Source organism: Nerophis lumbriciformis, linkage group LG31 (genome assembly GCF_033978685.3).
Source record: "Nerophis lumbriciformis linkage group LG31, RoL_Nlum_v2.1, whole genome shotgun sequence".
NCBI lineage: Eukaryota > Metazoa > Chordata > Actinopteri > Syngnathiformes > Syngnathidae > Nerophis > Nerophis lumbriciformis.
In genome coordinates, this window is record NC_084578.2 from 26,808,494 (window position 1) to 26,825,207 (window position 16,714).

Here is a 16,714-nt window from a genome sequence, read left to right on the forward strand (position 1 = left end):
GTGAATGAGGATGCTTGTGGACCTGGAATGTTTGTTTTTTTTTACACATTTTTATTTTTTTTTAAAAACAGTTTTTCCAACGTATTCAATTTTAGACGCTTTCTCTTCTTAGTTATTATTTCTCCGGCTGTAGAAAAGACCCTTTCACAGGGCACAGACTGTGCGACACAGTTCGCGTATCGGTCACGTGACCAAAACAGCTCATGATCGGTCACGTGACTTTCTAAAAGCGGTACGCGCACCGACACAGGGTTTCGCTCTATGAGCTCGACGCATGCGCCGATGCATCGGTGTTGCCGGACCCATCACTACAATACACTTAATTTCAATCTACCAGAAAACATTTATTTAGGTAGAAATACCACAGAATAACAGAATAGCATGTGTTGTTTTGTTGGTTAAACCGGATGTGAAGCGTAGCGCTATTATTGTGAAGCCGCCAACCGGACAAGTGTGATTGGTATGAGAAAAGACTTGACATGTTTTGAAAAAAATCTCTGATAAACGTGACTTTAGATTTTCTCTTTACCGCCTTTGTTTCTGCTGAGCTTGTATTCCATCTTACTAAAGCAGTTCTTGTAACAATCTACATTTTAAATTTGCAATGCATTTAACTGTAATTCGAAAACAGACGTGAAGCTTCTCCTCAGCCCAAGCAGCAATGCGCGGCCAGCGTTCGCTCCAATGATGTTGTCTCACGACTATTGAAGGTAAAATTGTCTTGTCTTGTACGGAGAGAACGACTTGCCATGGCTTTGGATCTGACATTTCCATAAGGTCCCCCTTCCGTTGTACAGTTCTGCTGGCTATTTTCGAGCCTGTGGCTCAACAGTAACTGGACGCCATTACACATTTCCCCAAACTATTGAACGGGCCAGTGGTCAAAAACGTTACTCGCGCGTAAAAGTTACTCACCGTTAAAGGAACTTATAGTTACCGAGTTATTAGTCGCGTTAACATTTGACAGCCCCAATATACTGTATATACCCTTCCTTCGCCAAACCACTTTAAGACACACAGGGGATCCCGAGCAAGGTGGGTGTGTTGCCCAAGGACACAACGGTAGTGACAAGGTTGGCGGAAACTGGACTCGAACCAAAACCACTCTACCATTTGAGCCACGCCGCCGTTTCACTGTTAAAATATCTCATGTAGATTTCTACCATCCAGATACAACCAAAAGAAGAAACTTGACTCACTTGGTTTTGAGTGAACTCCATGTACAGCTGTCAGAATTCCACTTCCAGAAGTCTCTCTGCTCTCGCAAGCCTTTCAAGCCCCCGAACAGGTACATGCAAGTTTGGTAGACCATTGCAGAGTGACTGTGTCTTGGTCCTGGGCTCAGAGACCCATGCTGATTACCACCAATCAGTGCCCAAACCATGGTATCTGTCCAGTATAAACACCTTCAAAATACACTCAAACATTCCTGGTTCTTACCCAATAACAAGTGCAGACAAATTCTTCTGATTAGTATTTCAATATTCACTCACCAAAATCCAAACTCCAGAACTCCTGAGAAGATCCTTTTATGTCTATGAAGCCGCCGTACATGAGCATGGATGAGCCCACCACCACCGCACTATGGCCCTTCCTGTTAGTCGGCATCTGGGTCTATAGCCAGAAAAAATAACATACAAACTTTATGTCGCAGTAATCCATCCATCCATCCATCCATCCATCCATTTTCTACCCCTTGTCCCTCTCGGGGTTGCAGGGGATGCTGGAGCCTAACTATCTCAGCTGCATTCGAGTAACTGTCAAATTATTTTCATTCCTTCCGTTGTGATGTTCAAACATCACATTGTAATGTTTGCATGCACTCATCCAGTGGCAAAAGTCAATGAGAAATATTGTCAGACACAAAAAGCAATCAAAAAACATGAAAAGCAAAGCAAAATGTCTTTGAAGTTGTTCTGTCGCTCCTTTGCCTTGGGGGAGGCTAACAGCAGAACCCGCTGCTCGTTCGGAAGAGCAACACGTGCTTTCATGTCAGAGATCAAAAAAAGCAGCTTGATTTGTCATGCGATTCTTTTATGAAAATTTCTAGGGGGGCGTACTTGTATATCTATACATATACACATATATATATATATATATATATATTAGAGATGCGCGGATAGGCAATTTATCTCATCCGCAACCGCGTCAGAAAGTCGTCATCCATCCGCCATCCACCCGATGTAACGTTTGATCTGAACTGCATCCGCCCGCCATCCGCCCGTTGTTATATATCTAATATTAATTAAAAAAAAAAAAAAAGGGTGAAAACTACGCGAATTGCACCTTGTGCAGACAAGATTTTTCGATCGGACACGGAGGAATTAGCGATGTAAAAGACCACGTTGGGACAAAAAAAACACAAGTCTAATGCCGTTGCTAGCGATACAAGTGGAAAACTTTCAACGTTTTTCGTCGCCCAAACAGATTCTTTGGATGTGATAAATGCCGAAGTTTTATTTACGGAGGCAATAATTGAGCATGGACTTCCAATCGCACTGGCTGATCACATGGGACAGTTAATAATGTAATGCAACCTTTAAAAATCATTACGCGGTGATCGCGATCCCAAAAATAAACTTTTCTTGCATGATAATGTCCAGAAAATTTCGCTTTATATTACTATAGAGTCCTTTTAACGAATGAGTTTGATGGTTTATCACAAACCTTAAATGAAATTCCATGGCCACCGTCCTGCTCTCTATATCAACCAGGGTGAGCCCCACCCCTTTCGTGAGCGCACTGAGCGCGGAGTGACCCCTTTTACGCGCCCCCGGCAACAGGGGTGGCAAGCAGGTAAGCTGCGCGGGCGGAGCGCGCGGAGTGACCCATGTTACGAGCCCCCGGCCACGGGGGTGGTGGGCAGGTAAACTGCTTACCTGCTGCGCGTGACGCCGGCCGCGGCGAAAGCGGACGAGGCGGGGTGTCGGTGCGGTGGGCGCGGTAGTGACCCTGGACGTGCGTCGGGCCCTTCTCGCGGATCGCCTCAGCTACGGCTCCCGGTGGGGCCCTCTCGGGGGAAGGGGCCTCGGTCCCGGACCCCGGCGAGGCGTCCCTTCTCCGCTCCGTAAAAGTGTCCATCTCTTTTCTTTTTTTTTCTTCTGTTGTGGCATATGCAGCAGGTGCCTGCTCGTTTTTCGTATGTGGGTAACAACATTTAACTATGTATATATATTTCCCAATTGGTTTAACTGCCACCCGCAAAAAAAAAATAAAAAATAAAAATATCTAATTAATCCGCCCGACCCGACCCGCGAGCCGATAAAATCTTATTTTTTTTAATTTCATCCGCCCGATCCGCGGATAATCCGCGGACTCCGCGGTTGTGTCCGCAAACCGCGCATCTCTAATATATATATATATATATATACATCTGCGACTCATGGTCCGGTGCGGCTAATATATGTAAAAATATGTATTTCTTCTAAAATTTGGTGGGTGCGACTTAAATATCAGTGCACTCTACAGTCCGGAAATTAAGGTAATCAACTACATTTACCTGCCTAGCATATTTTGACCAACACTGGATTGGTTACAGTGTGTTTTATAAACAAAATCGGGCAGAAGTGGCTCAGGAGGTTGAGTTGGTCTACCAAAAAATGGACGATTAACGGTCCAAACCCGGCTTTCTCCATCCCAGTAACTGCTGTTGTGTACTTGACGTGACACTTCCCCTACCTTGTCTCCAGTGTAAAAATAAGAAAGTGAATATTTCGAAGGGGCCACCAACTCATTACATTTTTGCTGCATTAATTGATTAATTAATAAAACATAAGATTGTGAGCTGTCCTATCAAATATCAGCCATATGTGACCTCACTAATCTCATTATCAGGAAACACTGCAATAATTTTGATGCAGTACCTACTATATATAACTATATAACTTCATGATTTACTTTCACATACAAGCATACATAACTTCAGCGGGTTTGTTTACAAGTGTGGCGGTAGCAGTTTTTAAAAATGATCTTCTACCTGAAGAGAGCTTGTCTTTCTCTGACAGTGCAGCCATTTCTGCTTTGCTGGAACACACAGAACACAGGACAACGAGACTTCAGGGAAAAACATGAATTAACACGTTGTGGAATCCACAAAGCTGCAAAGGTTTGTCTCCAGTTCAAAAAGTCTTCATAGAAACCTGACGTGCGGAAGGCTGTACCATGTGGCAGCATAGTTCATTCAAATTGAAAATAAAAATAAATATTTGTAATGCTGGAGTTCTTTAGACGTAAAACCACCTAAAAATACATGTACATAGGAGTAAACTAGTACTAGCACTGACAATATAGAAGTTTTATTAAACTAATTGGTTTTTTTGGGGGGGGGTTGGCCTCGTTCTGTGCAATATGGACAAAAATATAGGTAATTCTATATCACAATAATGTGTCACAAAAGTATTTTTTCAACCACGCGTGTGTACACATATTAATTTAGAGATGGAATTTGTAATTTCTTGGGTGTCTGCGGTAGGGATGTCCCGATCCGATATTTGGATCGGATCGGCTGCCGATATTTGCAAAAAAATGCGTTTCGGCAAGGCATGGGAAAATGCCGATTCAGATCCAGTTTAAAAAAAAACTCCGGTCCGTGTTTTTCAACGCACCAATTCAAATAATACATTCCACTTTTCTGCTGCTCCCTAATTTCCATTCCGCATTTTCCAGCACACCTTCAACACATCCACAGGTCTGTGGATTCTCACGCAGTTGCTTTTAGCTGCGAGCATTACACGACACGCTCTTCCCACTCTTTCCTGTGTCTCCCTCACAGACAGCAAGCACACCTTCTTACACACGTTACATACTGTCACGTCATACGTCACATACGTATACGCCCTCCCCGAGCAGAGAGGTAGCAGAGAGGTAGCAGCTCGGCTAACGTTAGTTGTGATGCTAGCGCAGCCGTGCGAGCAACGTTCCCTCTAAGGTGCGCGCCTGTGCAATTGCGCACTGCTCAAGCGTCCTCTGAGCACCGCAAATCTATGCCACGCACAAAATCAAATAAAAAAATAAGCGCATAACAATTTTCGACACACGGACACGACAGAGAAAACAGTTTTCGTCATCATTGTTCAAATATTGTAACGTCTGTCGAGACGCTTATCTCCATTCGGTGCCACACGTCCACACCATCAAAATGCAGAGGCAAACATTTCCAGATCAACACCGTATGAAAAAAATAGTGATTTTTTTAGTTGTGATTTCCTTCTCTGCATGAAAGTTTAAAAGTAGCATATATTAATGCAGTATGAAGAAGAATGTTTTAATGTAGACACATAGAATCATCATACTGCTGTGATTATATGCATCAAGTGTTAATTCAAGGCTAAGGCAAAATATCGAGATATATATCGTGTATCGCAATATGGCCTTAAAATATCGCAATATTAAAAAAAGGCCATATCGCCCAGCCCTAGTTCAATGATGCCATTTCTGTTTGTCATGTATAATTTTGTCTATTTTGTGTTTATCCTTGAATAAACAGGTCAGTTTCTTGTTACCAACCATTGTGTATTATTCAAACTCCCCTAATTCAGCTGGCTAGTTGTTATCAAGGGTACTAAAACCCTTTTCAACATGATTCTGACAACTAAGTAGGCTAAATAACTTTAAACTTTAATACATGCTCGGATAGGTCAGTATCGGTCAGTATGGGTATCGGATCGGAAGTGCAAAAACAACATCGGTATCGGATCGGAAGTGCAAAAACCTGGATCGGGACATCCCTAGTCTGGTTGACTTCTTGTTATAGACTGTAACTGTGGCCACATTTACACTGGACAGAAAATCTGTTTTTTTTTTGCCATCAAGTTGCACGGATCGGATATTTTTTATGAAACAAACTCAGAGTGGAGAGTATGAAACTACAAAACCCAAAACCAGTGAAGTTGACACGTGTAAATCGTACATAAAAACAGAATACAATGATTTGCAAATCCTTTTCAACCTACAGTATATTCAATTGAATAGACTGCAAAGACAAGATACGAACTGGAAAACTTTGTTATTTTTTGCAAATATTAGCTTATTTGGAATTGAATGCCTGCAACATGTTTCAAAAAAGCTGGCACAAGTGGCAAAAAAGACTAAGAAAGTTGAGGAATGCTCATCAAACACTTATTTGGAACATCCCACAGGTGAACAGACTAATTGTTAACAGGTGGGTGTCATGATTGGGTATAAAAGCAGCTTGGAATGCTCAGTCATTCACAAACAAGGATAGGGCGAGAGTAAACTACTTTGTGAACAAATGTGTGAGCTAATTGTTTAAGAAAAACATTTCTTAACCAGCTATTGCAAGAAATTTAGGGATTTCACTATCTACGGTCCATAATATCATCAAAAGGCTCGTGGCCTTCGATCCCTCAGGCGGTACTGCATCAAAAACCGACATCAATGTGTAAAGGATATCACCACATGGGCTCAGGAACACTTCAGAAAACCACTGTCACTAAATACAGTTTGTCGCTACATCTGTAAGTGCAAGTTAAAACTCTACTATGCAAAGCCAAAGCCATTTATCAACAACACCCAGAAATGCCGCCGGCTTCGCTGGGCCCGACCTCATCTAAGATAGACTGATGCAAAGTGGAAAAGTGTTCTGTGGTCTGACAAGTGCACATTTCAAATTGTTTTTGGAAACTGTGGACGACGTGTCCTCCAGAACAAAGAGGAAAAGAACCATCCGGAATGTTATAGGCGCAAAGTTCAAAAGCCAGCATCTGTGATGGTACGGGGGTGTATTAGTGCCCAAGACATGGGAAACTTACACATCTGTGAAGGCACCATTAATGCTGAAAGGTACATACAGGTTTTGGACCAACATATGTTGCCATCCAAGCAACGTTATCATGGACGCCCCGGCTTATTTCAGCAAGACAATGCCAAGCCACGTGGTACAACAGCGTGGCTTCATTGTAAAAGAGTGTGGGTACTAGACTGGCCTGCCTGTAGTCCAGACCTGTCTCCCATTGAAAATGTAATACCGGTAATTATTTCCAAAATAAATTAGTTCTGTCAGTTTGAACATTAAATGTCTTGTCTTTGCAGTTTATTCAATTGAATATAAGTTGAAAAGGATTTGCAAATCATTGTATTCTGTTTTTATTACCAAATTATACAATGTGCCAACTTCACTGGTTTTGGGTTTTGTACAACAAAGATGGCGGGGAGAAGACACAGTCAAAGTGGAAGTTCGTAAGAAAATAAGACCACACACAAAACGGCGCATTCAGAAGAGACGGTTCAAAAAGCAGCTCGGAAATGGTCTGTAAAACAAAATCTATGTATCATTTTGACCAAAGAACCACCATTACATGTTATTTATTTAGTCCACAAGGAAGTTAAGAGAATGGAAAGCAAATTAAATCTTTACATGCAAATGTGTGAACCAGGTGTAAGAATGTAGTCAGCATGTTATTACATGTTTTGTTTAAGAAGTATGATCTGTCAGCAGTGCAAAAAGAGCATCACTGAGAAACTCACCAATATCAAACACCCACAGAGGACATGTCAGCGCAGTATATGCAGAATCCAGTATGCCTCCAAACACGTATATGAAGCCCTAAAAAAAGTCCAGATCATTTTTTATGATCACTTGATCATGATAAAAACAGGTCAACATTTTTTTTTGTAAAACTAAAAATAATTTGCACCTTATGAACGACCATGGAATGTTCCTCGACTTCTTCTGGTGCCGTCTCTCCTCTGCAGCTCAACTCTGTCCATTCATTGCGCACTACAAAATTGTCCATTGAATACAATGATATTCAGTACCCTTGGGCCAATTTCTATTCTATTTAATATCTGCTAAATATAATAATTTTAACTGTGGTGAGGAATAATGCTCTGCTGATTTTGTACGCTTTACCCTCTTGCAGTTGTATCAGGATGCAGAAAGCTGTGTGCGTGTGAGCTGTAAAGACTCTGAGTGGTTCCCCATCAACAGCGGGGTCAGGCAAGGCTGTGTTGCCGCACCAGAACTATTTAACTGTGTCATCGACCACCTGATGTCCAGAGTCTTTGTGCGAGTCCCCGGGGTGTCACTTGGAAACTACACCCTAAAGGACTTCGAATACGCCGATGACACCACCCTGTTCAGTGAGACCGCTGACCAGCTCAGGGAGGCCCTCGGTGTGTTTGATGAGGAGACCAAACAGCTCGGCCTGAAAATCAGCTGGTCCAAAACCGAACTCATGCATATCGGCGATGGACCAGACCCACCACCCTTCTTATTTGAGGATACCCCTGTCCACTTTGTCCCTACCTTCAGATACCTCGGCTCGACAGTCACCAACACCGGCGACCTCAAACGAGAGGTGGACCGCCGTCGCGCCCTTGCAGCCTCCGTCATGCAGTCCTTGTGGAGACCGTTGTGGCGACACCGGCACATATCTCGGGACACCAAGTTGAGGGTCTACAATTCCTCTGTCATCTCTGTCCTTCTGTACGGCTCGGAAACATGGCCGCTGAATAACATCTTGGCGGCCAGGCTAGATGGCTTTGATTCCAGAGCCCTCAGGAGGATAGAAGGCATCACGTGGAGCCAGCATGTCACCAACAAGACCCTAAGAGAGCTAACCCAACAGCTCCCAGCCTCTCGCCTCGCAGCAATGCGGCGAGTGTGCTGGTATGGCCATGTCATCCGCCTGCCGGGGGAACACCCCACGCGCAAAATCCTAGACTTCAACCCGCAGCGAGCTGGCTGGAGACACCCTAGAGGCGCCCCCAGCACTCACTGGCTGGAAGTATTAGCCCAGGACCTTAAGGCCTGCAATGTGACTATGGCACAAGCTCAACACCTTGCCCACAACAGACCCAGATGGAGAGACCTGGTTGCTATGGTCGGCTCTACGCGCCCTGAAGTGCAAGAGGACTAAGTAAGTAAGTAAGTACCCTCTTGTATAGCATTATTAAGTTAAAAAGCACGCTCAAACACAATCATCCAAATACTACGGAAAGGTTCAAAGGCAATTCACTTTGTATTATTTTTCCAATCTTCTATTTATCATAAAGGATTATATAAAAGTTATGGTTATGTCTTGCTTAAAGGACAACTACACTTTTTTATTTTTGCCCATCATCCACAATCCTTCTTTTGGACAAGAACACACATGGCTTTCCCTTTCGCTGTGGGTTCTAAATGTAAAAAAACTGCCAGTTAATTAAGTTTTTCTTTTCAGACACAACAAACCATAAATACTCTTCATCTACACAATTGAAAGAAAAGAAGTAGCTTGTCCAATACAATACCATCATTTGTTAAAAAAAACTAAACTATATTAAAGGGGGTCATGTTATGTTTTTTTTCCCCTTGTGGTCTACATAACATTTAATGGTGGTTCTTCAATCAAAATTTTGAATACATTATGTTTTGTCTCCTAAGGATGCGCCAATTTATGTGTGGCCTTATTTACATGGCTTCACTTTGACGGCGTCTTATCCCCGCCATCTTAGTAGTAGTTTTTAGCGGTTCCATATAAAGTATACTGATATAAGTTCGAACTATACACTACTTTGTATTAGAAATGGCAACAGCGGAGGATGCATGTGCATGTACGAGCCAGTCTGCCGCACAACAAGAGGATAGAGAAAAAGAAGGAGTTAATTGACTACAGCGTCACAATACAATGAAGGACCCACGCAAAGCATTTTGGGTACATTTATACCATATATGGATAATCCGGTGACGTCATCGGTGTGAAAACGTCACAGGTTTTGCAAATTCCAAACGGCTCGTTTGGCAGCAGTGAGAAGGAAGGCAAGATTAATTTATTAATTTTTTCGCAATACCTCAATGGTTTGATTCCAAACATTTTTTGGACTTATGCAAATGCAAAATACAGGTAATGCAGGTACCACCAGTAGGTAAAAAAAGTTGGTTTTGCATAGTAGGGCAAACATTTTGTGTGTCCAAAAAAGAAGCATAAAAAAGCAAAGTGGATACTGCCATCACTAAGCTATGAAAATCTAATTATTCATCAACAATAGAACACTTAATCATCCGACATGTAATATTCAGTATTATAGCAAGTTACATATCTTATCCAATTACATCCACATAGACTCACAATAATAAACCCACTCATCATTTTATGAAATGTAATTTGTATAAATACATTACACAAGTTATGTTATTTTACCTTCCTTCGTGGAAAAAATGTTTAAATTGAATTTTAAATTGAATCCTATTCTGCCTATAAAGCATTCTTAAAAAACTGCCATTTACATGACGTGACTACGGATGATGTTTGTTAAGAAATTATCAATGTCGATGCCATTATTCGAATCCTCTTATCGAACCGATTCCTTATCGAATCTCTTATCGAATCCAGATAGGTAGTTGTGTGTGCACCTTGTGTGTGCACTGAGTTCCAAAAGCCGTAGAAGTTATGTGACTGGGCCGGCACGCTGTTTATATGGAGGAAAGGCAGACGTGACTGAGGACAGCATGCGGACGTTAAAGGGTGAAGGTTTCAGGTGAGAGAGGACGCTAAAGGCACGACTCCAGTGAGCATATAGTGCTGCTATGTGCGTTGTAAATAAAAAAAAATTGCAGACAAACACATCACCAACATGGACGAGGTGCCGCTCACTTTCGACATCCCGGTGAAGCACACTGTGGAGAAGAAGGGGACCAGCAGGGTAGCGAATCCATACGCACAACGGGGCAAGAGAAGTCGGCTTTTACTGTTGTGCTAGCTTGCTATGCTAATGGACAGAAACTGCCACCAATTGTGATTTTCAAGGGGAAGACGCTGCCGAAAGAAAAGTTTCCACCTGGAGTCATCATTAAGGCATGACGAAGGAACTCCAACCGCTGGACATGGGTGTAAACAGGACGTTAGAAGTGAAGTTGTGAGCGTCATGGGAGCGATGGATGACAGACGAACACAGCTTCATGAAAACTGGGAGGCAGCGTTGGGCGAGTTACGCCACAATTTGTGAATGGATCGTGGATGCTTGAGCTAACGTGTCTGCTTGCACTGTTGTTCCAGCTTTCGCAAAAGCCGCCATCTTTTCCGAGGAGCCCCACGGCAACGAGACTGACTTTGAAAATGAGGAGAGGGTATCTGGCGTGTTTGATGGACAACTTGCACAGCTGTTCATTTCGGACACAGAAGGTGAGGACTTTGATGGATTTGTGGATGAGGATTGATCAAAAAATAATGTGAGTACATTGATAAATACTTCAATAAAGTACAACCGAACTCAGCTTTGCTCCTGCTGCCTTTTTAAAACAGCGTCCATGCATGCTCCTTAGGAGATAAAACATAATGTATTCAAAATTTTGATTGAAGAACCACCATTAAATCTTATGTAGACCACAAGGGGAAAAAAACATAACATGACCCCCTTTAATATATATTTTTTTTTAACAAATGATGGTATTGTATTGGACAAGCTACTTCTCTTCTTTCAATTGTGTAGATGAAGAGTATTTATGGTTTGTTGTGTCTGAAAAGAAAAACTTCATTAACTGGCAGTTTTTTTACATTTAGAACCCACAGCGAAAGGGGAAGCCATGTGTGTTCTTGTCCAAAAGAAGGATTGTGGATGATGGGCAAAAATAAAAAAGTGTAGTTTTAAGCTAGCGTATGTTTTAAGCTAGCGTATGTTTAACCATGCCTGCGCCCAAAAATACGCTGCGCCTTATTTATGCGTTAAATACAGAAATAGCAGCCGTAACTGACACGGCGCCTTTTAATACGGTATAGTGGCGTCGATAACGGGAACCGGTTCTCAAAAAGGGATTCGAATCCATGGAATCGGTTCTTTTCTTATCGAAGCATCGGGAGAACCGGTTTTCAAACATCAGCCGTAGACGTGACTTGCATATTTACCAAGCTATAAGGACATAAAGTGTTTGAATGTTCTCTATAATCAACATTATGTATTTTCTTAACCTTTTTTGTGACAGTTAGTGAATAAATCAAACTTTTGTAGTTATTTCCCCATATTTCTATACAATAACTCAGATATGGTAATACTAGCGAGCAGTAGAGAATTATGAGGTTTCTTTTCCAGAACATATTTTGCCTCATTCATTATTAAAGTATTTCTCGCCATCTTATTTTGTGAGATTTACAGTAGTTTTTATCATCTATCATTACATCTCGAAATTGTACTTCTTTTACCTTGTTAATGTCTACTGCGTTTATTTGTATTTCTCTTTTACTGTTACCAAATAGCATTATTTTAGTTTCACTAAGATTACTTTTTTTTTTGTCCTTTTCTGTTATTATTTGTATTAGCTTCTGTGTGTTCTCTCCTGGAAAAAAATGTGGTCGTATTGTCTGAAAATTATACTAACTTTAAGTTCTTTGTAACAAATGTAGTTTATGTAGAGATTGAACAATGTTGGTCCCACTTTTGAGTTTGGAAAAGTTTTGAACTTTGAAATTCAACAATTTACCAGCTCAGTATTCAAGCCAAAAGACTGAGTGGATATGTTGGCTCTCAACTTGACGACAGCCCAAGGAAGACACGCAAGATGCTCGTTTCCCTCAAACATTGTTTACCCTAGGATTATGCTACCTTTACCATCTAAATGGGTAGCACAAGTATTGTGCTGAAAGATGAAACCATCCCTTCCATCAGCATCCCTGTGAGAGTGGACATTGTAAGTTGATGCTTTGTTATTGTTCTTATTTTATCCAATCAACTTTCATCAATGAGCACTAGTGCTTCATGAGAGTTTAGTGTTTCACTATAGCTGGATCTGTTTCGCATCTTCTAAAACTTGTAGCTCATCGTCCGTATAGTCAGGTTCAAAAAGATAAGGTTCTGATCATCCTTTGTCCCAAAGTAGTTATTGTTGTTGACAGAAGTAGTGTGCACCCAGGAAAGAAGTTCCAGTAATACTTAAAACGACAAATATTATGTTATCATAATTGTGCCTGTTATAGCATGTATTTAAAACGTTCTTGGGGGTTTTGGGATGTTTTTAGAGGGTTTTAGAAGTAGAATAGGTTAATCTTCATTACCTGCATTGTTAGCCGCTTCTTGGGAGCTGTTTTATCACTATTTACAACGCACAGAAAAGGCGAAAAGACGTGTGTTCTTGTCTCACATTGGGATTGTGGATGATGGGAAAAATCCCACAAAAAAGTGAAATTTTCCTTCTAACAAATCGCTAAATAATTCAGTTCCATGTCTTACCAACACTGTACCTCCAGAAATCCCGTAGAGTGCTGTTGTCTCTTCCTCCCAGGATATAGACATAGCCATCGTAGGCACAGCAGGCATGCTTGCAGCGGTCACATGGGGTAGTGCTGGTCTGGGGAACCTCGGTCCACAGGCAGGGACAGTTTTGACTCATTGCTGGCCTCCACCAATCTTAATGGACCATTTTCTGGAAGAGGCAAATCAAACCATTTTCAGACAGGAGGTACAATAATGTCTCATTTATTTCAGGATCCTTCCTCTCCCATTCACTTTTCATTCCCTTAGTGCACGGGTCGTCAACCCGCGGCTCTAGAGCCGCATGCAGCTCTTTAGTGCCGCCCTAGTGGCTCTCTGGAGCTTTTTCAAAAATGTATGAAAAATGGAAAAAGATGAGGGGAAAAAAATATATTTTTTGTTTTAATATGGTTTCTGTAGGAGGACAAACATGACACAAACCTCCCTAATTGTTATAAAGCACACTGTTTGTATTAAACATGCTTCACTGATTCGAGTATTTGGGGAGCGCCGTTTTGTCCTACTAATTTTGGCGGTCCTTGAACTCACCGTAGTTTATTTACATTTATAACTTTCTCCGACTTTCTAACACGTGTTTTATGCCACTTCTTTTTCTGTCTCATTTTGTCCACCAAACTTTTAACGTTGTGCGTAAATGCACAAAGGTGAGCTTTGTTGATGTTATTGACTTGTGTGGAGTGATAATCAGGCATATTTGGTCACTGCATGACTGCAAGCTAATCGATGCTAACATGCTATTTAGGCTAGCTATATGTACATATTGCATCATTATTCCTCATTTGTAGGTATATTTGAGGTCATTTAGTTTCCTTTACGTCATCTTAATTCAATTTATATCTCATGACACACTATCTGTATGTAATATGGCTTTTAATTTTTTGCGGCTCCAGACAGATTTTTTTTTGTATTTTTGGTCCAATATGGCTCCTTCAACATTTTGGGTTGCCGACCCCTGCCTTAGTGCATCTCCCTAAAGGATCCAATGATGTGAAATAATTGCCACGGTCTTTAATGGTCCACTTCGATGTGGATACATCGCCAGACATGTTCTCCCAAAGGAAATGTATTTTTTTTTTCTAACATCATATCTCAAAGTATCAGTATTTTAAGCATATATTTTATATACAGTGCCTTGCAAAAGCATTCACCCCTTGGTTTTTACCTATTTTGTTACATGACAACCTGCAGTTTAAATGTTTTCAAATCAGAATTTTATGTGATGGAAAAAGTTTCAGTTGGTAAAGTTACCGTATTTTTCAGACTATAAGTCGCAGTTTTTTTCATAGTTTGGCCCGGGGTGCGACTTATACTCAGGAGCGACTTATGTGTGAAATTATTAACACATTACCGTAAAATATCAAATAATGTTATTTAGCTCATTCACGTAAGAGACTAGACGTATAAGATTTCATGGGATTTAGCGATTAGAAGTGACAGATTGTTTGGTAAACGTATAGCACGTTCTATATGTTATAGTTATTTGAATGACACTTACCATAATATGTTACGTTAACATACCAGGCACGTTCTCAGTTGGTTATTTATGCGTCATATAACGTACACTTATTCAGCCTGTTGTTCACTATTCTTTATTTATTTTAAATTGCCTTTCAAATGTCTATTCTTGGTGTTGGGTTTTATCAAATAAATTTCCCCCCAAAAATGCGACTTATACCAGTGCGACTTATATATGTTTTTCCCTTCTTTATTATGCATTTTCGGCCGGTGCGACTTATACTCCGGAGCGACTTATACTCTGAAAAATACGGTAAATGAAAAATAACATAAAAAGCATTTTTTGAAAATACAAGAATCTGAAAACTGGCATGTGCATTATCAAGTATTCACCCCCTTTGTTATGAAGGCCCTCAAAAGTTGCAGTGCAGTACGCATAGCGTTTTAACTAGTAGCACCAATGCTACTAAATTAAAAAGAAATTGTAGCAAATAATTGTTTTTGTAGCACAGAACATTTTTTGTAGCAATATGAAATGTCTTAAATATTACAGTTTCATTATTAACACTCAAACAAGGTACCCATGTGCATACACAATGCCATTATAAAGCCTACTGTAACGCTCAATTACACACAGTGTTTTTGTTATTTTACGGTAGTTTTATCAAATTTGGATGGATTTATTTTCGGAGCAAAATGGATTTTAATCCCTTTTCGCACATTTGAGACAGTTTTTTTTTTTTTTTTAAGTCACACGGTCTATTTTTAGTCTCATTCGCGAGTGGTGCGCACAGTTACCTCCAGAACTCACATATTTAGGTGTGCACAATCTTATACCAGATATGAGGAATTATGACATCATACCAAAAAAATCTGATAACATTTAAAAAATAAATGCTCCAATGAGGACAAATACATATACCGTATTTTCCGCACTATAAGGCGCACCGGATTATTAGCCGCACCTTCTATGAATTACATATTTCATAATTTTGTCCACCAATAAGCCGCCCCGGACTATAAGCCGCGCCTACGCTGCGCTAAAGTGAATGTCAAAAAAACGCTGCGCTAAAGTGAATGTCAAAAAAACAGTCAGATAGTTCAGTCAAACTTTAATAATATATTGAAAACCAGCGTTCTAACAACTCTGTCCCAAAATGTACGCAAATGTGCAATCACAAACATAGTAAAATTCAAAATGGTGTAGAGCAATAGTAACATAATGTTGCTCGAACTTTAATGTCACAACACACAAAATAAACATAGCGCTCACCTTCTGAAGTTATTCTTCATTCGTAAATCCTTCGAATTCTTCGTCTTCGGTGTCCGAATTGAAAAGTTGCGCAAGCGTGGTATCCAAAATGGCCGGTTCCGTCTCGTCGAAGTCATCGGGAGTCAGTGTCGCTGTTGTTCTGTGAATCCTGCCTTCCGGAAAGCTCGGACCACAGTTGTGACCGAAATATCTGCCCAGGCATTTACGATCCACTGGCAAATGTTGGCGTATGTCGTCCGGCGCTGTCTGCCCGTCTTAGTGAAGGTGTGTTCGCCTTCGGAGCTGTGTGAAAAAAGCCACCCGGCCTCTTCGCGTAAACTTCCCTTAACCACTCGCTCATCTTTTCTTCATCCATCCATCCCTTCGAGTTAGCTTTTATGATGACGCCGGCTGGAAAGGTCTCTTTTGGCAAGGTCTTCCTTTTGAATATCACCATGGGTGGAAGTTAGCATGGCAAGCTAGAACCACAGTGAAGGATGACTTCTCATTCCCTGTGGTGCGAATATTCACCGTACGTGCTCCCGTTCCACAGTGCGGTTCACAGGAATATCAGTTGCTGTGAAATACGGTAGTAATCCGTGTGCGGATGGAGAGATTGCGTCTTTTTATGAACCGGATCGCTTAGTAGGAGCCATTTTGTGGTCTTTACAGATGTAAACAGGAAATGAAACGTACGGTGATATCCGCGCGTTTTTTCTTCTTCTTCCGGGGGCGGGTAGAAGAAGAAGCGCTTCCTGTTCTATGGGGGCGGGTGCTTTCCTTGGCGGTTGCTTGCGTAGAAGA

At 41.2% G+C, this 16,714-nt stretch overlaps 1 protein-coding gene across 2 annotated transcripts in view; it reads right to left on the reverse strand.

Moving 5' to 3' along the window:
• The window catches only part of klhdc3l (kelch domain containing 3-like), a 41,740-nt gene that overhangs the window by 15,158 nt on the left and 9,868 nt on the right, over nucleotides 1-16,714 (reverse strand). The window contains exons 2-7 of one of the 2 annotated variants that reach the window (XM_061926320.1): nucleotides 13,162-13,354; nucleotides 7,656-7,738; nucleotides 7,486-7,564; nucleotides 3,977-4,023; nucleotides 1,494-1,614; nucleotides 1,200-1,389 (exon numbers count right to left, since the gene is read on the reverse strand). In XM_061926320.1, the coding sequence (XP_061782304.1) occupies nucleotides 1,200-1,389; nucleotides 1,494-1,614; nucleotides 3,977-4,023; nucleotides 7,486-7,564; nucleotides 7,656-7,738; nucleotides 13,162-13,321 (680 nt within the window). In that variant the 5' untranslated portion in view covers nucleotides 13,322-13,354. Of the gene's footprint in view, nucleotides 1-1,199; nucleotides 1,390-1,493; nucleotides 1,615-3,976; nucleotides 4,024-7,485; nucleotides 7,565-7,655; nucleotides 7,739-13,161; nucleotides 13,355-16,714 lie in introns of those variants that run through there. The other variant, XM_061926321.1, reaches the window with a different exon arrangement.